At 43.2% G+C, this 25,137-nt stretch overlaps 2 protein-coding genes and 4 non-coding genes across 6 annotated transcripts; 2 read left to right on the top strand and 4 right to left on the bottom strand.

Moving 5' to 3' along the window:
- Positions 1-5,018: 5,018 nt before the first annotated feature.
- Positions 5,019-5,074, bottom strand: LOC113032880 (U7 small nuclear RNA). The gene has a single exon (XR_003273952.1). It is a non-coding gene; the product is annotated as a U7 small nuclear RNA (small nuclear RNA).
- A 1,002-nt stretch (positions 5,075-6,076) lies between these two features.
- LOC113032890 (U7 small nuclear RNA) lies at positions 6,077-6,132 on the bottom strand. Its single transcript, XR_003273962.1, has one exon. It is a non-coding gene; the product is annotated as a U7 small nuclear RNA (small nuclear RNA).
- Positions 6,133-6,642: 510 nt separating this feature from the next.
- On the bottom strand, positions 6,643-6,698 carry LOC113032889 (U7 small nuclear RNA). The gene has a single exon (XR_003273961.1). It is a non-coding gene; the product is annotated as a U7 small nuclear RNA (small nuclear RNA).
- A 1,027-nt stretch (positions 6,699-7,725) lies between these two features.
- LOC113032398 (triosephosphate isomerase B) lies at positions 7,726-12,682 on the top strand. The gene is made up of 7 exons (XM_026185307.2): positions 7,726-8,046; positions 9,767-9,890; positions 11,143-11,227; positions 11,339-11,471; positions 11,611-11,696; positions 11,776-11,863; positions 11,941-12,682. Exons 1-7 carry the CDS (start codon positions 7,938-7,940, stop codon positions 12,057-12,059), a joined length of 744 nt encoding a protein of 247 aa, XP_026041092.1. The 5' UTR covers positions 7,726-7,937; the 3' UTR covers positions 12,060-12,682.
- Positions 10,349-10,404, bottom strand: LOC113032881 (U7 small nuclear RNA). The gene has a single exon (XR_003273953.1). It is a non-coding gene; the product is annotated as a U7 small nuclear RNA (small nuclear RNA).
- Positions 12,683-17,853: 5,171 nt separating the features above from the next.
- LOC113032271 (uncharacterized) lies at positions 17,854-19,161 on the top strand. Its single transcript, XM_026185086.2, has 2 exons — positions 17,854-18,133; positions 18,245-19,161. Exons 1-2 carry the CDS (start codon positions 17,962-17,964, stop codon positions 18,925-18,927), a joined length of 855 nt encoding a protein of 284 aa, XP_026040871.1. The 5' UTR covers positions 17,854-17,961; the 3' UTR covers positions 18,928-19,161.
- Positions 19,162-25,137: the final 5,976 nt, after the last annotated feature.

Here is a 25,137-nt window from a genome sequence, read left to right as displayed (position 1 = left end):
GTGGCTAGTGGATCTGAGGGCAGACCACAGCGACCTCCCTGAACAGGGTCCAGTAACCATCATAGTGGCAGATATCCAAGAAAGGGTCTCCAGTATGAAGAGTTGGACAGCACCAGGGCCCGACATGGTTCACGCCTACTGGCTGAAGAAGCTGACTGCACTCCACGAGCGTCTGGCAGCACAAATGAACCAGCTGCTAGTTAACGAGAGACACCCGGAATGGCTAACTGAAGGCCGGACGGTCCTGATCCCCAAGGACCCCAAGAAGGGACCGGTCCCCTCCAACTACCGACCAATAACCTGCCTCAGTACTACATGGAAGCTCCTGTCAGGCATCATATCGGCTAAGATGAACAGGCACATGGGTCAATACATGAGCGGGACACAGAAAGGAATTGGCAAGAATACCAGAGGCGCAAAACACCAGCTACTGGTAGACAGAACAGTCAGCCGAGACTGCAAGACCAGACTGACCAACCTGTGCACTGCCTGGATTGATTACAAGAAGGCCTATGACTCAATGCCCCACAGCTGGATACTGGAATGCCTAGAATTGTACAAGATCAATGGGACCCTAAGAGCCTTCATCAGGAACTCAATGGGGATGTGGCGTACAACACTAGAGGCCAACTCCAAGCCCATAGCACAAGTCACCATCAAGTGCGGGATCTACCAAGGAGATGCTCTGTCCCCACTGCTGTTCTGCATAGGCCTGAACCCCCTCAGTGAGATCATTAACAAGACTGGCTACGGATACCGACTACGGAACGGAGCAGTTGTCAGCCACCTCCTGTACATGGATGACATCAAGCTGTATGCCAAGAGTGAACGAGACATCGATTCACTGATCCACACTACCAGGCTATACAGCAATGACATTGGAATGTCGTTCGGACTGGAGAAGTGTAGTCGGATGGTAACAAAGAGAGGGAAGGTAGTCAGAACTGAGGGGATTGAACTACCAGAAGGCAACATTGCAGACATAGAGGACAGTTACAAGTACCTGGGGATCCCGCAGGCAAATGGGAACCATGAAGAGGCCGCTAGAAAGGCTGCAACCACCAAGTACCTGCAGAGGGTCAGGCAAGTCCTGAGGAGTCAGCTGAATGGTAAGAACAAGATCCGGGCCATCAACACGTACGCCCTGCCCGTGATCAGGCACCCTGCTGGGGTGATAGGCTGGCCAAAGGAGGAGATAGAAGCCACTGACATAAAGACAAGAAAGCTCCTTACCATGCATGGAGGGTTTCACCCCAAGTCCAGCACCCTGAGGCTGTACGCTAAGCGGAAGGAAGGGGGCCGGGGACTGGTGAGTGTCAGCACCACAGTCCAGGATGAGACAAGGAACATCCAAGAATACATTGGGAACATGGCCCCAACTGACCGAGTGCTCAGTGAATACCTCAGGCAGCAGAAACCCAAGAAAGAGGAGGGAGACGAGGAACCATCATGGAAGGACAGGCCCCTGCACGGTATGTACCACCGGCAGATAGAGGAGGTGGCTGATATCCAGAAATCCTACCAGTGGCTGGACAAAGCTGGACTGAAAGACAGCACAGAGGCACTAATCATGGCAGCACAAGAACAAGCTCTGAGTACAAGATCCATAGAGGCTGGGGTCTATCACACCAGGCAAGACCCCAGGTGCAGGCTGTGTAAAGATGCCCCAGAGACAATCCAGCACATAACAGCAGGGTGCAAGATGCTAGCAGGCAAGGCATACATGGAACGCCATAACCAAGTGGCCGGCATAGTGTACAGGAACATCTGTGCCGAGTATAACCTAGAAGTCCCGAGGTCAAAATGGGAGATGCCCCCAAGGGTGGTGGAGAATGACCGAGCTAAGATCCTGTGGGACTTCCAGATACAGACGGACAAAATGGTGGTGGCTAACCAACCGGACATAGTGGTGGTAGACAAACAGAAGAAGACGGCCGTAGTGATCGATGTAGCGGTTCCGAATGACAGCAATATCAGGAAGAAGGAACACGAGAAGCTGGAGAAATACCAAGGGCTCAGAGAAGAGCTCGAGAGGATGTGGAGGGTGAAGGTAACGGTGGTCCCCGTGGTAATCGGAGCACTAGGTGCCGTGACTCCCAAGCTAGGCGAGTGGCTCCAGCAGATCCCGGGAATAACATCGGAGATCTCTGTCCAGAAGAGCGCAGTCCTGGGAACAGCTAAGATACTGCGCAGGACCCTCAAGCTCCCAGGCCTCTGGTAGAGGACCCGAGCTTGAAGGATAAACCGCCCGCAGGGGCGTGCTGGGTGTTTTTTTTTATATATATATATATATATATATATATATATATATATATCTATATATATCTATATATATCTATATATATATATATATATACACATATATACACACACACTCATATATATCTCCTTAGGTGTTTATCATATAATCCAATGACTTGTACATGTGAAATGCAACAAAAGGAATAAGGCTAATCATAGTTTATCAGCACTCATGAGTGTTAGATAAGGTAAACATGCAGATTAGATGTTAAATGGGAACTATAGCACAGTTTGCAAAGATTTTACAGTGTACAAAACATGTAGGTGTGGAAGGAAATGAGTGCAGTTTATCGGTGAACAGGAAATCAGACTACTGCATGCACTGCAGTGAACCTGAATATGCAAAATGTATTGCTACAGTGTCAGGCTTGTTGCACTTTGGAATACAGACCTCGCTCAAACCGTGTTGGTTAACAAAAATATTAATAAAATAACACTTTTTATAAGTAAATGTGGATTCATCGGTAGGAAAGGGAATTATTAAGGAACTGAAGATTGCTTTTACTTTGGAAGGTCTTCTTGGAGACACGGTGTTCCAAACATATGGCCATATGGCACTCCAGTGCAGTAAGTGGTGGTGGTGGTGCACATAAACCAAGAAGAAGAAGAAGAAGGGGGCAGTTAAAGGTTAGGATGCCAACACTATACTGACACTAGTGATGGCCCGCTTGAAGCTGACGCTCCGGAGCGTGTGTCGAAAAAAACAACACACTGGTTCAGAAGCACTGTGTCGAGGCTTGCTTCGTTTGGCAAAAGTCACGTGACCAGTGACGTCCGAAGCTTCATTACGCACGTAACTGCTTCGGTACCTGATTCAAACGGATATAAGGAAGTGAATCATCCACGGGATTCGTGGAGTGTGTTGATGGTGACAGATAGCGACGAGGTTATCATTCCACTGACAGATATGGAGCCAGCGAGGAAGAGAGGACGTTCTGGCGTGTGGGAATATTTTGAGTTGATTTTGCTCAATTCATTTTATCTGCCGAAGTGAAAAACTTGAAATGTCCAAAATCATGTTTTCATAATGTAAATATCATTACAGCATATGACTTTAGGAACACTTCCATGTGAATTAAAGCTAATGAAGACTACAAAAATGTATTTGACACTATACGTACATTACATTGCTACACAGTTTAGAAAATCATTTTGTTTATTGTTTTTAGGTGATAGTCTGCAGGACCCAGGAATACCTGCATATCTACCAACTTGCAGTGTAGTTCCTGCACTCCACAGCCTCTTCTGTTCCATGCAAGTGGATTTTCTCCAGGGCAGGAGAAACTATTTCTAAGAAAAGAAACAGACTCAGCCAGCGCACAGTAACACTAATCCTCTTTTTAAATGTAAATAACAAAAGGGCTACCTTACATTGATCATGTTTTTACTTTGCAAGTTCTTGATTAGGGGTGGGTTTTGATTATCGCTTTTCTGATTACAATCCATGCTAAATTGAATAAAGTGATATTGATTCATTAAAATCCCGTGTCGATTTGTAAATTAACGTTATTATGCCTGAAACGCCAGCATCTCAGGTTAAACCTCACAACATGTCGTCAAACACCATACAGCTAAAACAGTAACTGGGAGCAGGTTTACGGATTCTGCATACAAACGTAAACACAGAGCGCGGACCCGACACGTCAGAATCAGATTTTGGTGCGTCGTCGGGTCCGCGCTGTGTTTGCCTCTTTTTTTTTCGCTGGCTTCTGCAGCTGCAGGTTTCATAACTCTCTGTTTACATCTCTAATTAAGTCTCACATGTGTCAGCTTTCTTTTAATAGATACGAAATTATGGATATATACTGATACATGACCAGAATTGTAATATTTCTGACTGAGGCAAAACTTTCCAGATTCCAATCAAATTGAATCGGATCCTGTATCGAATCAAAATGATTCTACAAATCAGTGACGATGCAGCCGTACTCAGCTTCCTAAGCATTTTCCCTTTCCAGTTCACAATCAATCCCACCCCTAAGTCAAAAATATGTATAGGACAATTGGCCTAATCTAATATTTTGTATGAACCTGTCCAGCTGTCCAGTGATTAAACGACAAGTAGATGGAGGCAGGACTTCACAGCAGGGGCATACTCCATAATGTGCTGTGCATTCTCATATGTATATTATATATATTGCTCACTTATTGTATTTACCAACATCAAGGAGTTATGAGCAAAGAAAGGCCACACCATAGTGCATGTTTAAATAGGGAAAGTTTATTGATCAAAATGTATTACGCAAATACGCATTACATTTTTTTCAGCCCCCCCAATCGAGAAAACAAAACCAATTACATGTTCAAAGCAACGGAACGGTGGCCCAATATCAGAGAGAACTCCACTCTTGAGTGAGCACTGATAATTGAGCAGTCCGTTTTATTTTGCAGATTCAAGCTGCTCTTCAAAATTTTCACCACCAGATGTCACCGGAGAGGACTGTGTTGAAAAGCTTCGAGTAATGAACCGTTTTTCAATACAAGCTCCAGTGCTTCGGAAAGCTTCATTTGGCCATCACTAACTGACACAGTGACAAAATCATATTATTGTGTAACAGTTTTCCTGTTTCTTGATTCGATTTTCTTGATATAAGTTTAATTAAGATTTTAAAGCTGCCAAGCAGCCAGAAAAGAAAAAGACCACAAAGAAGATTCACGGATGTAAAGAGGGAGGACATACAGGAACAGCTTTGCTTTACACAGAGAAGGGGGGGGGGGGGGGCTTCTCTTTATGAGAAACCTTCTAGACAACTTTCTAAGAGCTAAGAATCCTGTTCTCAACCTACCCATTGTAATCACTACAACACCAGGCACAGACACTGTTGTTATGGTGGTATAAAGCGCCACTGACTTCCACCAATCAAGAAGTAGTCACGCAGGGGGTGGGACTTGTATCACTATGGCCAATCAAACGACAGGCACAGATCACTTGTACACAAAAGTGATTTTCAACTTGCTGGCCAGAAGGACATTGATGGTTTCATTGTGGGCAAAGGCTCCCCGAAGCCAGTGTTTATCAGCATAATCAACGCCAAGGCCAATGCGAGCGGTTTAGAGTTCGAGTCCATTCAGATGGTCCAGTTCTTCATCCCCAGCTCTCAACACTTAGTCCTCTTCCCCTTTTTCATTCAAAATATTTGTGTGAAGATGTCATTCCCTTCTTCTCCTTTATTATTATTTTTATTTTATTTTTTTTACTTGGTTATATTTTGTCCCAAAGAAAAGGGACAGGAGTGGAAAGCTGTAAGGAAACAAAATAAATTTAAAATGGTTTAGAGACTATTTCTGTGTCTTGTCTCATTTTTATAACCTTTTATAAGAGTTGTAATTTCATTACTACTGTAATTTTAGTCTCACACTAAAATGTAACTAGAATAGTTGCTTCAGGACCTTGGACCTGATCATTTTCAGAGGAATTCTTTTTGGTTTTTGAAGCCTCTTTAACACTGGCCTACAACATTAAACAGTGACATTAAACAGATCACGTAGTTTTACGAGAGCAGTCAGATAAGAGTTAGGCTCACATTAGCTATAGATTTTATTCCTGCAGGGCTACTGAAGAATACGCATGTTCACTTTAAGTTTTCAGTGAAGCGTGTTATTTTATCGATATTTTTTGCTGGACAACGCTGTTTGAGCGTAAATAAGTGTAATCCGAAATGAAATTAAAGTGAAAGAGAAACTAGTTATGGGACTCAGTAATAACTCTACAGACAACTTTAAGCTGCTTTTTATGAAAGATCAGATGTCAATTTAGCTTTCTTTAAACACGTAAGAGGGCCTCTCTTTATGAGAAACCTGCTAGACAAATATCAAAGAGCAAAGATTCCTGTCATTGAGTTGAAATCTATTGGTACTAGGACGCCAGGCACAGACACTGTTGTTATGGTGGTATAAAGCGCCAGTGACTTTCACCAATCACGAAGTCTTCTCGAAGTGGGTGGGACTTGTGTCACTATGGCCAATCAAAAGGCGGGCGGTTACTACTCACAGGCACAGATCACTCGTACACAAAGGAGATTTTAAACAGTGACATTAAACAGTCTTAAAAATCACGTAGTTTTACGAGAGAAGTCAGATAAGAGTTCAAGAGCTAAGAGGCTCACAATATAGATTTTATTCCACCAGAGCTACCGAAGAACGCATATGTTTACCTTATGTTGCATATTTTTGTGTGTTATTTTATTAATACTATTTGCTGGACAACGCTGCTTGAGCCCGTCTGTATCTTTTAAGTATAACACAAATTGAAGTATGAGAGTAAAATAGGCTCTAGATGAGGTACGAGTTCTTCTACTTAGCCATGAATAGACTTACAGAGCTTCTTTTACACACGTGAGTGAGGGCTTCTCTTTATGAGAAACCTACTAGACAAATATCTAAGAGCAAAGATTCCTGATACGACATCGAGACCTATCGGTACTAGAACACCAGGCACAGACACTGTTGTTACGGTGTGATTCTGTAGGTGCAAAATACGATGTCAGAAATAATGGAAATATTTAAAAATATTCATTTATAATATATTTAAATACATGTACAGCCAATGTATCAACTGAAACCCTTTGAAAGTTATACTTTAAAAGTATAAAAAGGGCATTTTTAGCGCAGTGCATGCCGGATATGCAAATACTTTAAAACTGGCCCGAGTGTTCACCAATCACAACGTTTTTTGAACAAGCCGTCAATGAGTGGGTGGGCGGGATTGGTGTCGTCACAGCCAATCAAATGGTTGACCGTCATGACTGAGTAACAGAAGCGAGATACTTATGATTGGAAAAAATAAGGTACCGTAGGTCTGATCATTTAGAGGATTCAGGTGAAATAAAGGCTAATACTATTCATATCAATGCTGAAATTTGATCGAAACAAGACTACTTAAATGTAATAACTGCCTCTTTCGGATGCTCCCTTTAGATGTCGCTAAAGCGTACCATCTGCATTCATCTCACCGTATTTCGACCACCCACCCTACATCACACTAACCTTGTGCATGTCCTCATTCACTACATCCATGAACTTCCTCTGTTGTTAACGAGTATCTTAAACGAGTAGATAAACAGAAAATCCCTACATGTTTTTTTGCAACTGTTTATTTATATTTTTGTTAGCTGTAGTTGTGTTACATATTGGTAAGGTGCATCGTTTCCCGATATTCCTGCACAGCCCTAAATACATATACTTAAGAAGAGCTAACATTAAAACTATTTAAGGAATAAAAACGAACACACTCTGGAAACTAACTCAGAAAAACATGAAAAAATAAATAAGAAAAAATAACATCTTTTCTTTAATTAGAAGGAGTGAAAATAACACAAGGCTGTCGATTGCTTCACTTCATATCTGTTGTCCTCACTAACGGGTTCATCCAGGGAAAAGCTACTTTTCCCGCACGGCACTTGAACGCAGCATGACATTCTCCTCTTCCTCTTCCTCAAAATGAGGCAGAAACGCGTTTTACGGGCGTACCAGCGTGAACCAATGGCGCTGAGGGGGAGGAGGGGTTAGACCTTCACGCTAATAAATACCCCGAGCTGCTCATTAACGTCCGCTCTCTTACCCCAGACTAGAAGGACCCCCAGTGGACTTTCAGTACCGTTTCACTCTTTGGCTAACGTCCCCCCAAAATCGCAAACATGACCAGAAAATTCTTCGTTGGTGGAAACTGGAAGATGAACGGCGACAAGAAAAGCCTCGGGGAGCTCATCCAGACCATGAACGGAGGCAAGGTGGACTCAAATGTCGGTATGTGGCTTCTTCTGACACCATCACCCTTCTTGAATGGGGTTCAGTATTTTTGGCCACTTGTCTCCATATTTTCAGTTATTTTAAGCCTATCTCTGTGTATTCGTATCACAGCTGAATGATCCTCCGCGGTCAAAATGTCAGTTTCATTCAAAATATATAAAAAAAATCAATGACAGCGTTGGCGCCGGAGGTTCTGTCTGTTTCAGGCCGTGTTTAATAAAGTCGGGATTAGCGTGAGGTCGTTTTAAACCGAGCTAAATCGTGACCAGCGGCTGGCAGACGTGCCGGAGCTCAGGCGAGGGAAGCTCGGATGGCTTTTTCCATTCATGTCGTGGTGGGTGTGCGTTTGCAGCGGCACGTAGACCATCAGAGCAGATCTGCCTCTGCTGTGGATGTGCGGGGTGCATTCAAGTCAGGCTGGTCGTTAATGGGGTTGCTCTTTCGTCAGCATATTGAGCCGAGTTATTCAGCAGCTTAAGCTTTAAACAGCGCAAAAGTCAAAAACAAGTAAAAAAACGGATGCACTCATTTTATTTCAGCTCTATACTCGTGTGAGTGTGTAGTCAGTTTTTTCCCAACTTGCCCTGAATGCAGCAGAAGACATTGCCCTGTTGCTGTCTGCTTCCTGCAGATGAACCAGACAGAGGCAGCAGCTGCTGTTTCATTAAGACACTGAGCTCTGCTTATATTTCCCTTATTTAAGTGTATGACACTCTGAAGACAGCCTGTGTCTGCTGTCACAGGCCCGTTTATCTCCTCCTGTGTGTTTGTTATGCAACTGCAATGCTGTGTGCACTCACAGGCCTGAGTGCTCAGGACTGAAGTCTGCTCAGACTATCCTTGGACCTTGCTCCCTTTAATGAATCCACCCCATTTTTAGAGCTGAAGTGAAAATGAAGACGAGTTTTTTTTCCCCGTGCTTTTGCCTCTAAAGTCAGAGTTCACCTGTTTCATCCTCAGACCGACCTGTTGGATATTGGATATATTGGATAAACTCTGGATCTTCTGTTTGACCCTTTGAACTGGGGTGCATGGGTTGTCTCTGACCTCTGCTGAATGCAGCCATGGCAGGTGACCTTTTGGAGGCTGAACTCAGACCTTTACTGCAGGGAGACCTGACTGACCTTTGCCAAACTAATAATAACGGGCAGTGTTTAATATAGACTCCATAACCCCAAAGATATAGTTACAATGTGAATGTCAGTGTCTTAACTTTACTGTACTCTTCTTGACTGCTGCAGACTGTACCTCATATTGAACCAGTGCTTCCTGTGGTTTTTATTTTATTTATTTTTTTAGTTCCCAGTCATTCACTTTGAATTTTGCTCACTGGCCCATTAAGCTCTCAGATTATTGATTTTTAAAGATGGATTCAGTTCAGCCTCTTAGTTGCAGTAGTGCTGTGTGGAAAAAAATGTGTTCTTGTGTTTGGCATGGCTCAGATTAGCTGAACTGTAGACGCGCATATATTAAAAACACGTCAAACTAATCACTGAGGATGCTTTGATAGTCTAATTACCACTGTTGCTTTTTTCTGTGCCTTTTCCTCATCACAAAAGGCCCATTAATAGCCACTGCCTCTCTGAGGTACCACAAGGAGGTTTCAAACTCTGCTTGATGGATGTCAGGTGGTCATAAATATTCTAATATTGGGTTTTAAGAGTAACTGGATTAACTAAGTGTAACCTAAGTGTTTTTCTTTTTCCTCCTTTAACAGAGGTGGTGTGCGGCGCTCCATCGATCTACTTGGACTTTGTCAGGTCCAAACTGGACTCCAAGTTCGGTGTGGCTGCTCAGAACTGCTACAAAGTTCCCAAGGGCGCCTTCACTGGGGAGATCAGGTATTTAATTCAGGTTATTTTTCCTAATTCCTGATTTCACACTCTCAAAATACAGTTAGGAATCTTACAAGGAGTTCTAGTGTCCCTACCTTAAAATTTAAAGCACTTTAAGCCAACTGTTGCTGTGCTTTGTTGCTATATAAATAAATTAATCCAGGGGTGATTTTAGGGGAATCCCAGAGTGTTGCCAAAGTGACCCCCCCCCCCCCACCTCTTTTTCACTCTTAACTGGGTTGATTCATTTAACAGTAGAGCACGTGTCAAGGTGAGGACAATCAAATCAATCTAGAATAATGTTCTGAGAGTTACCTCCTACAAATTAACATCAAAGTTTCTTATCCACACTTCCTACAGGGTTGCTGTCAGACAATATTTTCATTAAGTCTAATATTTGTCCATTCATCAAAACTAACTTTACATCCTGCCCCTATCAGTTGTTTTATATTTAACAAGTACATGGGGGCTTCTCTTTATGAGAAACCTACGAGAGAAATATCTAAGAGCAAAGAGTCCTGCCTGATGACACAAGCCTCTCAGCACTAGGACACCAGGCACAGACACTGTTGTAACGGTGTGCTCCTGTAGTTCCAAACATGACGTCAGAAATAAACAAAACATATAAAAATAAACTGCTTATGTGTATGAGTGTATACATATATATGTGTATATACTTATACAGTCAAAATGCCGACTAAAAGCACTTGATGGTTATACTTTGGTTGAATAAGTGCAGTTTTACCAATCACAATGTTTCTTTACAAGGAGTGGGTGGGGCCTAGACTGGTAAAGCCAAACAAGACAGATTGCAGTTTTTCTAATGGGCAGCAGAGGGCGACTCTTCCTGAAGTCTGAGAAAGTGATGCTTCCTTTGGGACCTCAAACATTTTCCTAATGAATTATTGGTCTTGTTCACTAATTTTAAGTCTTATCTCACTTTTGTAAATTATAGCCACATTGACATGGAATTGGATGATGAAACAGGGTGCAGTTTAGGACGGGCCTACTTTGAAATTGACAAGTGACTACAATAGGAGCGTGTGGCCTCTCCCTGATTTCAGAACCACAAAGTCCAAGATGGCTACAGCCAAAAATGCTAAAGTTGAGTCTTCTGAATGTGACATCAAGGTGGCTGTTTCCATCTCTTGTATATACAAACTGTGTCACACTCAGGCAGGGAGGGAGAAAACGTTCATTACAATGGAATTTGTGGAATTCTGATTTATGTTCACTGTGTGATAATCTCGTCTTCCAGCCCTGCGATGATCAAGGACTGCGGTGTGAACTGGGTGATCTTGGGACACTCCGAGAGGCGCCACGTCTTTGGAGAGAATGATGAGGTAACATGGATAGATTTTTTTTTTTTATTATTATTATTATTTCTTTTTAATGGCAGTCATTTCGATTTTTAAAAAACGTTAAATATTCATCATTGTCTCCTTTGTTGTTAGCTGATTGGTCAGAAGACTGCTCATGCTCTGGAGAACGGCCTTGGCGTGATCGCCTGCATCGGCGAGAAGCTGGATGAGAGGGAGGGAGGCATCACTGAGAAGGTCGTCTTTGCTCAGACCAAGGTCATCGCAGGTAAGCAGCTCACAGGTTTTATGCCAACCTGAGTTCAAATGTTGTAACAGACATTCTTGTACATGCTTGTGCAAGCAAGAGTGTGGTGGATATCCGAACTCTTGTGAAATATAAATCTTATCACACGTCTCTTTCACAGACAATGTAAAGGACTGGAGCAAGGTCGTGCTCGCCTACGAGCCTGTGTGGGCCATTGGCACTGGGAAAACCGCCTCCCCACAGCAGGTAAATATTAGAAATCACTGAATATTTAACTTGCTGTGCTTACAGCCTGCAACACAATGTCACCTGTGTAATATCTCAGGCACAGGAAGTTCATGAGAAACTGAGGGAGTGGCTGAAGACCAACGTCTCTGAGGCCGTTGCCAACTCTGTGAGGATCATCTACGGAGGTCAGTGCTGTGCTGGGTAGCTGTTTTCCTTTGAGTCCCACATCGATCTCTTCTCAAGCGTCATTTCTTCTCCTCAGGTTCTGTCACCGGTGCTACCTGCAAAGAACTTGCCTCCCAGAAGGATGTTGATGGTTTCCTTGTAGGCGGAGCCTCCCTGAAGCCAGAGTTCATCGACATCATCAACGCTAAGGCATAAAATGCGGGCAGTTGCAATGCGACTGGATTAGAGTCCAACTCCAGACGGTCCAGTTCTTCATCCCTCGTTCTCAGCACTTAGTCCTTTTCCCCTTTTTTTTTTTTTTTTTTTTTTTTCATTCAAAGCATTTGTGATGATGTCATTCCCTCATTTTCCTTTTTTTGGGGGGGCGGGGGGTTGTATTCTGTCACAAAGAAAAGGGACAGGCTGACACACACTGTACTGCACTGATAACAGTCAAGTCCACTGAGAACAGTCTGTGCAAACTAGAAGCAACTCAGTGCTCAAGCTGCAAAGGCTGACGATTACACCTTGAGGTGGACGGGCAGTCCACACTTTAAGTAAAAGTTCATGAACTTTTTTTCTGTGTAAAACTGTGTGACAGCTCATGTCGATCAACTCTGTCTTTTTACTGGCGTCTCTTGTGTAATTATGATTGGGGGTTTTTTTTGTTTTTTTTTTTCTGTGGCTTTTACCTCCCTCTAGTTGTGCGTGACCCATTCTCTCATTGGTTGTCCTGCCAAAAGTAAAGTGTCAGTTATGTTCATCACATTGTGTGTCACAGCTGATGGGAATAAGGGTAGGAAAGCTGTAAGGAAACATAATAAATGGTTTAGAGACTCTTCCAGTGCCTCGTCTCTTTCATCACATGCACTTGAGGCTGCTGTGTGTCCATATACACAGTGGTAATCCCAGTGGTATTCTCAAAATGGAGAGGGAGTATCATGTTACAGGAGTGAGGTCCTGTTAGCACAATGCCATGCAGAGAAGAAGTGCAGTGCTATTTTTAATCCCAGCGCTGAGCTAAAACAGACATGGCAGTGAAAGGTTTATGAATCGGGGAAATTAAAGCCAGTTACAAGTTTGTGTAGAGAAATTATTGTTTTTAGACTGTTTACAATTAATAAAAGCAAAAGCACATGGACCACTTCAGTCATGACAACTTGTTTACTGTAAGAAGGCTTCAATAAAACCACTAATCGCTCTCAGGAGGCCTTCATGGGGTCATTTTTGGTCCCAGTTTTTATGCTACTCTAAAATACTCAACACTTATACTCTGTGCAAGACTCGATACATATGTGGCCAGGGCAGATCTCCCCTGAGACATACAGAAGTCCTGTTGTAAATGGTCAGTTAGGTCTATAAATTTCTGAACATTTTATTTATATATATAGATAGAGATAGATATATAATATCTAGCAGCTGGATAGCGTAGTGGTTAGACTACATGCCTTTGGAACAGAGGCTCGCAAGTTCGATTCCTGCCTGGGGCGTCTGTATCCAGTAAGGGTCCTAAGGCTAGACCCCCTATGCTAAGCAAGCCTACCGCAGACATGAGCGAGACAGATAAATATGAAGGCATGCCGGCTCGGACGTCGCCCGGATCAACAAGGTCCGCGTCAGGTGTTGAGGAACCAGGGCACCCTGACGAAAAGTGGGCTACTGGAACAAGAAGGCATCGGTGGGCAAGAGACGAAAACAGGGCGTTGTTGGAATGCTACGCAAGTAACCCCGGCGGAAGGGGCTACATGAATAGGATGAGGGACCTATGGATTCTTCGATACCCAACATCCACAATGACGGCGAAACAATTAGTAGCTCAGTGTTCCAACATTCGAAAGAAGGGACTGCTCTCACAGCTAGAGATTGACGAGGTACAACACAAATGCTACGGCAAGGAGGAGTCAGGGGGGCGATATCATCACCCCCACCCGAGATTGGGTACATAGCCCCAAGTGCGATAGGAGAAGGATCGTTGAGTGCGAGAGGAACTGACCTGAAAAATAGGATCATGGCGAAGCTTGAAACCTGGATCCCCCGTAGCCGGTTACCAAGATTACGTGAAGTACCCTCAGAAGGTCTGCTAGATGATGTTAATGCAGCACTACGGACAATACCTACAACCACGATTACCGACACTAACAAGCTGATCTACAATACGGGATCAGTGAGATGCTTGGCTACAAGTTGAACAGCCACAAGGGGCAGTACCCTCCATGGAGAAGGAGGCTAGAGGGCAAGATCAAAGTAGCACGGAGGGAGGTTAGCCAAAAAAACGGAGTTGCAGAAAGGTGCGACAAATAAGGTGCCTAAGAAATACAGCAAGCTGTCCATACCTGAGGCCTTGGAAACTGCCAAGCAAAGACTCACAGCCTTGGCCAGCCGCTTGAGGAGGTAGATAGAAGGCAGGAGAATAAACCAGCTGTTCTCCACAGAACCAGCAAAGGTGTACTCTCAGTGGCAAGGGAACAATAAGAGAACAGCACCACCAAGGCTGGAGACGGAGCAATACTGGAAGAGCATATGGGAGAAGGATGCAACCCATAACGGCAATGCTCAGTGGCTAGAGGATCTGAGGGCAGACCACAGCGACCTCCCTGAACAGGGTCCAGTAACCATCACAGTGGCAGATATCCAAGAAAGGGTCTCCAGTATGAAGAGTTGGACAGCACCAGGGCCCGACATGGTTCACGCCTACTGGCTGAAGAAGCTGGCAGCACAAATGAACCAGCTGCTAGTTAACGAGAGACACCCTGAAGGCCGGACGGTCCTGATCCCGAAGGACCCCAAGAAGGGACCGGTCCCCTCCAACTACCGACCAATAACCTGCCTCAGTACTACATGGAAATCCTACCAGTGGCTGGACAAAGCTGGACTGAAAGACAGCACAGAGGCACTAATCATGGCAGCACAAGAACAAGCTCTGAGCACAAGATCCATAGAGGCTGGGGTCTATCACACCAGGCAAGACCCCAGGTGCAGGCTGTGTAAAGATGCCCCAGAGACAATCCAGCACATAACAGCAGGGTGCAAGATGCTAGCAGGCAAGGCATACATGGAACGCCATAACCAAGTGGCCGGCATAGTGTACAGGAACATCTGTGCCGAGTATAACCTGGAAGTCCCGAGGTCAAAATGGGAGATGCCCCCAAGGGTGGTGGAGAATGACCGAGCTAAGATCCTGTGGGACTTCCAGATACAGACGGACAAAATGGTGGTGGCTAACCAACCGGACATAGTGGTGGTAGACAAACAGAAGAAGACGGCCGTAGTGATCGATGTAGCGGTTCCGAATGACAGCAATATCAGGAAGAAGGAACACGAGAAGCTGGAGAAATACCAAAGGCTCAGAGAAGAGCTCGAGAGGATGTGGAGGGTGAAGGTAACGGTGGTCCCCGTGGTAATCGGGGCACTAGGTGCGGTGACTCCCAAGCTAGGCGAGTGGCTCCAGCAGATCCCGGGAATAACATCGGAGATCTCTGTCCAGAAGAGCGCAGTCCTGGGAACAGCTAAGATACTGCGCAGGACCCTCAAGCTCCCAGGCCTCTGGTAGAGGACCCGAGCTTGAAGGATAAACCGCCCGCAGGGGCGTGCTGGGTGTTTTTTTTTATATATATATACATACAAAGTACTTCTGTCTCTGATTATAAAAGGGTGGTGTACAATCAACATGTGATTGCTTTCAACACAATCATAGGTCTCTTATCCTATTCAGTAAGAACAAGTTCTGGGCTATCAAAACCTACGCCCTCCCCATGATCAGGTACCCTGCTGGGATAATAAGTTGGCCAAAGGAGGAGATGGAAGCCACTGACATTGAGACCAGGAAGACCACCTTACCATGCATGGAGGGTTTCACCCCAAGTCCAGCATTCTGAGGCTGTATGCTAAGCAGAAGGAAGGCGGCTGGGGGAGTGTCAGTATCACAGTCCAGGATGAGACAAAAAACATCCATGAATACATCAGGAAGACAGCCCCAACTGACCATGTGCTCAGTGAATGCCTCAGGCAGCAGAAACCCAAAAAATAGGAGGAACCATCATGGAAGGATAAGTAAGCTCCTGCACGGTATGTACCACCGGCAGATAGAGGAAGTGGCTGACATCCAGGTCCTACCAGTGGTTGGACAAAGTAGATGTGTGATTGTCAACAATCAAGAGATGCCCTCATGAAAGGAAATGCAAAAGGTTTACAAGAAGGTGAAAAACACTTGTTACACTCAAGAACAAGAAGGTCAGATTTGACTTTAAAAGAGCCTGCACAAGCCTGAAAAATGCATAGATGAAACCAGCTTTTGGCAGAACGATGTGAAGAAAAAAGTATGGATAAAGCAAAGAAATAGGTCATCAAGCATACCGAAAGGAATGGCTGCCATTGATGATTTCTTAGGGCGAGAGGCAGGGTACACCCTGGACAGGCCACTAGTCTGTCGCAGGGCTAACACATAGACTATTCACACCTATGGGCAATTTAGTGTATCCAGTTAACCAAACCCCACTAACTGCATGTCTTTGGACTGTGGGAGGAAGCTGGAGTACCTGCAGAGAACCTACACAGACACGGGCACAACACACAGAAAGACCCTGGCCTGATGGTGCAATTGAAGTCAGGACATTCTTGCTGTGAGGCAACAGTGCTAACCACTGTGCCACCATGCTGCCCTTATAATAACTATAATTTCCACAATTTCTCCTTTAATCCTGGGACTCCTTTCCCTCCTGCCTCCTCTCTTTGTTGTGGTTGCTGTTTTGTTGACATGTATGTACCCAAGCTCTTTACACTTCTTCCCTCACAAGCTTTTCCCAGAGTTGGGGCAATGAGTTCAGGGGTTTGTTGACATATGGGTCCTTATATGGAGGCAATGATTGTTATTTCCTAACTGAAAACTTCAAAAACTGAGTTGAAAAAGTTGCTGGAATGAACAGGAGAAATCAACTGAACAGGCTTACAGCTGATATCCTGCTGTGAGCAATATCGGGGCCAGGCCTGAACAGGAAGGGCTTTGAAGCTGGGATGATGAAGTGAATGTATGTGAGAGTGTGTGTGTGTTTTGTCAGCAGACAAGAATAAACAGCCAAGAAAAAACCCCATACAGGATCATATACAATATTTTAAATAGAACTTGTCTGAAAAAATGAAGTAGGCTAAAAATACATAAATCTAAAAAGCTACACGGCATACCCTGATATAACAGCTGAGAAACAAACTCACTGATATCTGTCAGTCTCTAAAGGGTTATAAAACCTTTTATAAGACTTATCTACAAATTAAGAAAACCTGGAACAGCAGTGAAGCTTCCCAGGAGTGATCAATCTATCAAAATTACTCCAAGAGTACATCAATGACTCATCCAGGAGGTCACAAAAGAACCCAGAACATCTAAAGAACTGCAGGCTTCACTTGCCTCAGTCAGAGGATCAGAGTTCATGATTTAACAACAAGAAAGAGGCTGGGCAAAAATGGCGCACATGGGAGAGCGCTAACCAAAAAGATCACACATTTGCCAAAAAAACATCTTGATGATCTCCAAGACTTTTGGGAAACTGTTCTGTGGACTGATGAGACAAAAGCTGAGCTTTGTAGAGGGTTTGAGTCCTGTTACATCTGACATAAAATTAAAACAGCATTTCATAAAAAGAACATCACACCGACACTCAAACATGATGGTTTTAGTGGGGCTGCTTTGCTGCTTCGGGACCTGGATGATTTGCTGTAATTGAGGGAACCGTGAATTCTGCTCTCTACCAGAATATCAGGCTTTCTTTTCTGTGCTGAAGTTCAAGCACACTGGTGTTCTGAAGAAGGACATATTTTTTATTAGCATTGATATTAAAAAATGTAAGTGTCACAAATATTCAAAAAAGAGGAAAATTCTTTTTAACAGCACTGTTTATAATATTTAAATAGAACAGAAATCATAGTAAAGAATATTTTTTTATTTTATCATCAAGGCGTAACGTTTATTCTTGTCCTCCACGCCAGAAGGTGGCGCTGTTTTCTCGTGTTGCACATTTCTCACCTCACTAGTTTCATGTCCGTGTTTACAATCCAAGCGTGACGTTCACGGACCCGCACAAATACGTGTTCAGGAGCCACCGAGAGCTGGCAGCCTCCCGTCTAAATGTCCAGGATGCATTCACTGAAAGCTTTTCTGAGCGAGAGGCTGATGGTGGCCGCGGAGGAGATATTTGGAGCGGTTGAAAAGACAATAGCCGAATACAAAGAGGAGCTCTGTCGTTCAAAAGATCTGGAAATCAGCCGTCTCAGATTGGAGCTGAAGCTTCTCAAGGCAGGTAGGTTTGAATTAAACCCGCTTTATAGCCAAACCCGTGCAGCTTTTCCTTATAATGTCTGCATATTGAGTTAAAAATGAATAACTCCGGCGTCTTTTGTCTTTTGCTCAGAGCCTCCATCAGACAAATGTCTTGCAGCCCAGCTGCTGCAGCAAACCTATCACCGCCACCGTCCTTCTCCTCCTCCTCCTCTTCAGTCAGACCCTGCAGTGGATGCTTCTGAGCCTGAGGCCGAGCCTGAGCAGTGCGAGGAAGAGGAGGAGGATGGAGGCAGCAGCCTGGGGCAGATGGATGAGGAGCATCCAGAGACTTCAGAGGTCAAAAAGGAGGAGCAGCAGAAGAGCCACAGGGACTTCTGGATGGGTCACGATGCTGACCAGCTCGAAGCCCTCGAGTCAGACATCAAAGACTTCATCTCCTCTCCTTCCAGTCTGAAAGCCAGTCTGCAGGACCAAGCCTTACATTTCCACCATTACCACCATCACCACCACCTCCACGGCAACGAGGAGGGCAAAGACAAACCCTACAGCTGCTCCGTCTGTGAAAAACGCTTCAGTAACTGCTCCCACCTGGCAGCTCACATCAGGACTCACACGGGAGAGAGGCCGTACAGGTGTGAAATATGCAGCAAGACCTTCATCACGACGAGCGCTCTGAACAGACACCAGACGATCCACACCGAGGGGAAACGCTTTGTGTGTAACTGCTGTGGCAAATCCTTCAAATGGATGGAGTCTCTCGGCAGACACGTTAGAAGTGTGCACAAGAGGGAGAATGTGGTTCAGGATCCATGAATGTGTAAAATTATAATCACGTAGTATTTACCTCTAAAGAAAAACACACGATGAGCTCGAACAGGGAATGTAAAGTGTGAAATGTTAGTTGTGGATTATGTTGGCAAATGTGCATGGATTTCATTATGCCTTGTGTGCATAAACTGTAGCAGCAGTAGATGATGTGAAAATAAACTTTTATAAACTGCTTATAACCTTAGATCGATCCTTTCAGAATAAAATATTGATTAAAAACCTGTTTTGTTTTTATGTCTTGTGTTCTCTGCTTTCCACGGTCAGTTCACGTGAAGGTCTGGCTCAAAACAGGACTTTGGGGGACAATTAGTCCACATGTGTGTTACCTTAACTAAAATAATTTTTACTTTAAAATGCTTAAAATATTTTTACCACAGTTCTTCTGAAACTCCTAAAGGGGAAATGCCCAAAACCTGTTTTCTATATGGGAAAAATCCTGACATATTCTTCCTTTTAGCTGAATGGGATGTGTGAGTCTTTTTGCTGCAGGAATATAAAAAGCAGAAGGAAAAAAGTTACACTTCACTCCACTAGGTGGAGCTTTTCCTTCATAGTTTCCCATCAATCTTAAGTATTTGGCAGGGTTCATATCGCCTCATGTCCAATATACTCCATGTGGATTTATTTTCTGTGAGCTGGTGAACTCGCATATTAAAAATATGAAGGTAGTCTAGTCACCACATAATATAGGCCTCTGCACCATAAATGCATGCACAAGAAGCAGTGCTGAGGAAACTCTTCTGATTTTTAAACTACAAATACCAAAAGTATTTGTTGTAAAGAATGAGCCATAATTATACATTATTGAATTCATGTATTCACTGAGTTATTTTAGGGACCAAGAGGGATTATCTATGAGCCCATTATGGTTTAAACAGGGATGTTTATGGTTTCTTTAATGTTTCTCTTTGTGTTTATCATCAATAACAGATATTTTACGTGATTTAATGTATTTCATTTATATGTTTGAATCATTTTGATGCAAAAACAAGTTAATCCCACTCATCTCCATCATCACTTTGGGATTCAGTGTTTCCACAGCAGTAAATCTTGCTACTCCAGACGTGTTAGCCATCGTTCACTGTAACATCAACATAGTTGTAGTTTCTCTGAATATTGCACGGCGTAACTTGGGGTGAATTTGAAGTGTCTAGTCCTGGGACGACTGCGGCATTGTCTTAACACACAACTGAATACTCCAGACTAGCAAACTGGTCTAAAACTGCTTTTGATGAGCAGCACCTGGCTTTTGCATACCCTCTAAATTCCCATGGAAACATTAATAACACACTTTACTCTTCACCTGACTGCATATATGAAACAATCTGCTAAAAAGAATCAGATTAAATTCTACTGAAAGCAGTATTAAGGTCACATTATTTATTCTTCATGGAGGCTTGATTTATGCCTCACAAATAACTGAATTAGGCCTGTTTCCTGTCATACATGTGATGCTAGTTAAGCTGAAGACAGCCCAGTAAGTCATGACAGTACTGTGACTTGTACATTTACACCCTCCTTCTGTCTGGAGGACAACTTTGTGTCATTTGTACTTCGTGTACTTGGCTCCTGGTGAGAGACTAAAATGAGAAGTGGTATGAACTAATTAAAACTTGGCTGCTGGGAGGTGGGTTGGTAGCACACTGTCCTGGCTGATGGTGTGTGTAGTAATCTCCAAACTCATGGGCAGACTTGGCAGATATGCCTCTGACTGTAAAATGATATGTTTTCTCCTGCTGACTAAAAGTTTGTAGATCTTGACTGTATTTTGCACCTCATGCTCAAAGTTATACAACTCTGAGCTCCTACCAGGTTTTAAAAAGAGATTATGGCTCACGTTGACTTTATCGCTTTGGTTTAAAGGCACATTTGGACATTCAAGTACTCAAAGTTATACCAAATTATTGTCGTCCTATCATCCATCCATCCATCCATAGCCACTTTCTTAGGTCTGGGTCTGAATAGTGGGGGCAGCCAACTCAATTCTTCCAAGGAGACAACAAGGCTTCCCAAGCCTGCTGAAGGATCTAATCTCTCTGATGTATTCTGGTTTTTCCCCAAGGTCCTCTCCCAGTAGGAAAGGCCTGAAAAACCTCACCTGGGAGGCACCCAGTAGGCATCCTAGTCAGATGGATAACTAGGATCCAGATATCCCTCCACCATGTCATGATGAAGGGGTCTGTGCGCCTGTGTAATGCCAGGAGATATATTGTGAGGGCCAATTTACCGCTGGAAGGGTCTCCCAAGCAAAACTGCTTCTGAGTGAGGGGTCAGACAAGAGCTATTCAGAAAACCCCTATAAAGGGAAGAACAAGGGATCTGTTAATCCTCCCCAGGGTAGAGTTGCCTTGGTCCCACCCTGTAGCCAGAAAGAGTAACATGCACCCAGTCCCTCATAAGCCCACCATGTACAGGAGGGGCAGTCTGATCCCCAGTCGCCAAAACCTGTTATAAGGACACTGAACACTGTCACCTCTTTGGTGGGGGCATGTATACAAGTAGTTTCTGTGAGCCAGAAGCTCAAGCATCAGACTGATTTAAGTCACTGATTGATCTGTGTGATGCCAAAGAGAGGATACCTTTAACTCCTTAACTCATAGTGTATCATATTTGATACATTGAAAAACGGGAATAAATATCTCACCACATTTTTAGGCAATAAATTGCAAAAGAAAAAGAAATAAAAGGCCAGATGTAACAAATATGTAACAAATTAATTTATATGTTAATCTATATATCTTTTTTTTAAGTCAGGAGGTTCAATAAATGTTGAATTAAAAAAAAAAAGAATTATTTGATAGTTCAGGCTTTAAACAGTTAATATGGCAAAAATGTAGCTCAGTGAAAAGCATCACCTGTGATTTTTTTAAAAACATAATAAACCAAAATATAAGCTGCATAAAAAGGACAGCTACAACAAATTTAAATTTCTGAGAAACTGGAACAACATGCTTTGAATTTTTACTCAAAATAAGGGAAACGGTTTCCTCAGTGTGGCGTGCAGGCACAGAGCGCAGCACACAGGGTGTTCAACTCTAATTAGTATTTCAGGGTCTGGACAGGGGTGTAACATTTAGGAGACCACAGAACTTTTTGCTATGTTTGATCTTTAAAAAAATAGTTTGAAATAACGGTTTGATTCACCAGGAAACACAAAGACGTTTTTCACCAGCTCCTCACTCCATTTTTTGGCATCATGTGGCCATTATCTATACTCAGGGGTTACATTGGGACTTGTTGTTGCGAGCAGCTGTGACGCAGCATTTTCGCCTCCTAAAAAGTTTTCAGTGGGAGATACATTTAGTCACTTCTTCAGTCGTTTCTCGCACTGGAAATGCTACGTCCTGGATGACTGAGCATGCATCAAGACAGCATCTTGGCCTGTTTGTCAGCGTACACATGCAGCAGCAGCAGGGTCGAGTATTTTGTGTTATGTGAAGCTGACATACGTGTTAATCAGCCCATTTCACGGTGTAGGTAATAAAGCTAAGCTCAGGTGTGCAGCAGTAACTGCCCTGTGACCTCTAAACATGAAACATGCAGTGCTTGCAAGCGAGCTGTGTTTGAAGATGTGTTTGTGTTTAGTTTATTTTTATTTCTTGCCTCTCATCCAGACCTGGTTTGGACCCAGCAAGTGCAAAGCCAGACCAGGCCTTTTTGGACAGGAATGTGCCAAGTTTGGTTTGGTAGATGTGTTAATTGTACGCAGTTTGAGGTCAGGATTGGTTTCTTAATATGACTTGATTTGTCTTCCTACTTTTAACTTACTGCAGTTGCCTTGGAATAAAAGCTCTGCTATAAGTAAATTACTGTCAGGGGCTTACTTTAACCGAGATATAGCCCTCAGAGTTTAATCTTTAAATCAGACATTTCCACCAAGTTACTTTGGGAGTTTTGCATGTAATTGGTTTTGTTAGTGTGTTTGTCCGTTTGTTTGTTTGTTAGCAGTCTAGTGTCCACAGTCTCAAGTATATCGTTTGAAATTTTGTGTGATTGTAGGTACCAATGACAGCTCGAGCTGATTTAACATGAGTGGAAATTGGGTCAATGTCATATCAAATGTGAAAATCAGTGAAAATTTTATATTACCCCCAATTTTTTAGGTGAAATAAAAAGAAACTTCAATTCTAGACCAGTTTAGAAGTTCCAGCCTCAGTTTCCAGAGTCAGTAAGTCAGTCTCTCCAGTGGAGTTCTTCACTGGGTTAGTTTTGGACTAGGCTCTATTCAAGTCTGGGAATTTGGCTGACAGACTTCAATATATAGACAGGTTTAATAAGTCAGTAAATTAATCTAAATGCTGCGTTTCTAAGTTCAGATTTAGGTTGATTTAAAATGCTTCCAGATTGTAAATGTGGAAAAAGCTCAGCAGGCACACTTCACGTCTCATAATAATGTCGAACAACATTATTTTATCGTACTCTCACTTATTGGAGAGAGACCCGCTGAGAGCTCTCATGCACACACAGGTGCTCCTTTCAGTAAACCACTTACAACAACGAGGAGACAATTAAAATAATGACACAATAACGACTTCTGGAGTTTCTACTACAAATCATTTTTATAAAGGACTTGGATTTAGGGAAAGATGCTATGGGACAATTTTCATGAAGTGTGAATACAAAAATGTCTCAACAGCGCAGATGACCTTGTTTTGTGACATCGCACCTCTGGTGTTTGGTAGAACCTCTCAGAAAGTACTTACCTTAAACTCTGTGCTCATATTAAATGTTTCAGGTACAGTCATGAAAAAGAAAGTACTCCCAATTTCAATTTTTAAATGTTATGTGTTAAGATGTAATTGAAAATAATAATCACCTTTAGCAGCAATAACGTGAAGTTAAAGCTTTCTTTATGAATTTATCAGTCTCTCACGTCGCTGTGGGGAAATTTTGGCTCAGTCTTCAGTTCAGTGTGGGTTCATTTGTTTATTCACAGCATTTCAGTCGCCTCTATTCTTTTCTTTTTCAGTCATTGTGTTGTACATTTGCTGCTTTTGCATTGGATCATCATCCTGTTGCACAACCCAATTTCAACCAAGCTTTAGCTGTCGAACACAGATATATTTGACTCAAGAACACTTTGGTATACAGAGGAGCTCATGGTCGACTTAACGACTGCAAGGTACCCCCAGGTCCTGTGGCTGCGAAACAAACCCAAATCCCCCTGTATATGTATCACACATATTCATCTGAAGACTATCCAACCACTATTTGACAAAAGAAAAGATGGCTTTTATGTGTGCTTTGTTTTATAATTTCACTTGACAGATCTCTGCTGAACATCATTACTTTCTTTCTTCAGATGTTTTTCCTGCATTCCTTTTTGTTTTTTGAGCGTGACCACTGCAGTCCTTCAGCCGCTCCTGAAACCTACAAACATGAACGAACGTGTGCTCATTTGGACCCACTGTGAAATAATTTATCACCATCAAAAGCTTTCTGTCCACTTCTTGCTCTGTGCTGGCATCTTATTCATCTACAAATGCATTTGGTAAACCCGTGCTTTTAAAATGTGTTGAATTTCATAAATATTTCAAATCAGACTACTCTGTCTTTAATAACAATGTGCCCTTCACATCATGTTCAAACCCAGCGCTGCATTTGCTCCAACACACGCACTACCACATGCTGATCCTCACAGTGACTGAGTTTTTTTTTTTATCCCTTTCTGCGCCTTTGACTCACCAACGCACCACTGCTTCCATTTCTATTCGAATAGGCACTCTAAAACTCAGCTCTCTCATTTGTCCAGTCACCTTTGCCATTCTTTTTATTTGTTTTAAACCTGACTTTAAAAGACTCGCATGGCGGTGATGGCACCCAGACATATGTAGTCACCCCTGCCTTCTTGAGCTGGTTGCTATGGTTTGTGTTCAGCTATGGCTAGTAGTAAAATAAAAGGTGTAATAAATGTTCAATCCCCCTGCTTTGGATGATCTGTCCTCAAAGAATCATTGCAGACCATATGTACACATTCTTGCAAGTTTCACACATGTCTGCATTGCTGGCTTGGAGATAACATAATGCAGCGTGTGTAAATATTCAATGAAATACAATCTGAGTTTCAAGTAATCATGCTGCTTTTTCAAATGAGAAATCGGTGCCCCTTCCTTTTTTTTTTTCTTTTTCTGTTTCTCTTCACATCCTTTGCGTGCAGCCGCACCCAATCCTACATTTCAGCCAGACATCTCACAT

The sequence above is a fragment of the Astatotilapia calliptera genome, chromosome 11 (assembly GCF_964374335.1).
Source record: "Astatotilapia calliptera chromosome 11, fAstCal68.1, whole genome shotgun sequence".
NCBI lineage: Eukaryota > Metazoa > Chordata > Actinopteri > Cichliformes > Cichlidae > Astatotilapia > Astatotilapia calliptera.
Note: the sequence above shows the minus strand (reverse complement) of the source record. Positions and strands in the feature narration are given on the sequence as shown.

Coding starts and splice junctions, on each gene's coding strand:
- LOC113032398 (XM_026185307.2), top strand. CDS start 7,938: ATGACCAGAAAATTCTTCGTTGGTGGAAACTGGAAGATGAACGGCGAC. Junction 8,047..9,766: donor CAAGGTGGACTCAAATGTCG/GTATGTGGCTTC, acceptor CTCCTTTAACAG/AGGTGGTGTGCGGCGCTCCA. Junction 11,472..11,610: donor TCAGACCAAGGTCATCGCAG/GTAAGCAGCTCA, acceptor TCTCTTTCACAG/ACAATGTAAAGGACTGGAGC.
- LOC113032271 (XM_026185086.2), top strand. CDS start 17,962: ATGTCCAGGATGCATTCACTGAAAGCTTTTCTGAGCGAGAGGCTGATG. Junction 18,134..18,244: donor GCTGAAGCTTCTCAAGGCAG/GTAGGTTTGAAT, acceptor TCTTTTGCTCAG/AGCCTCCATCAGACAAATGT.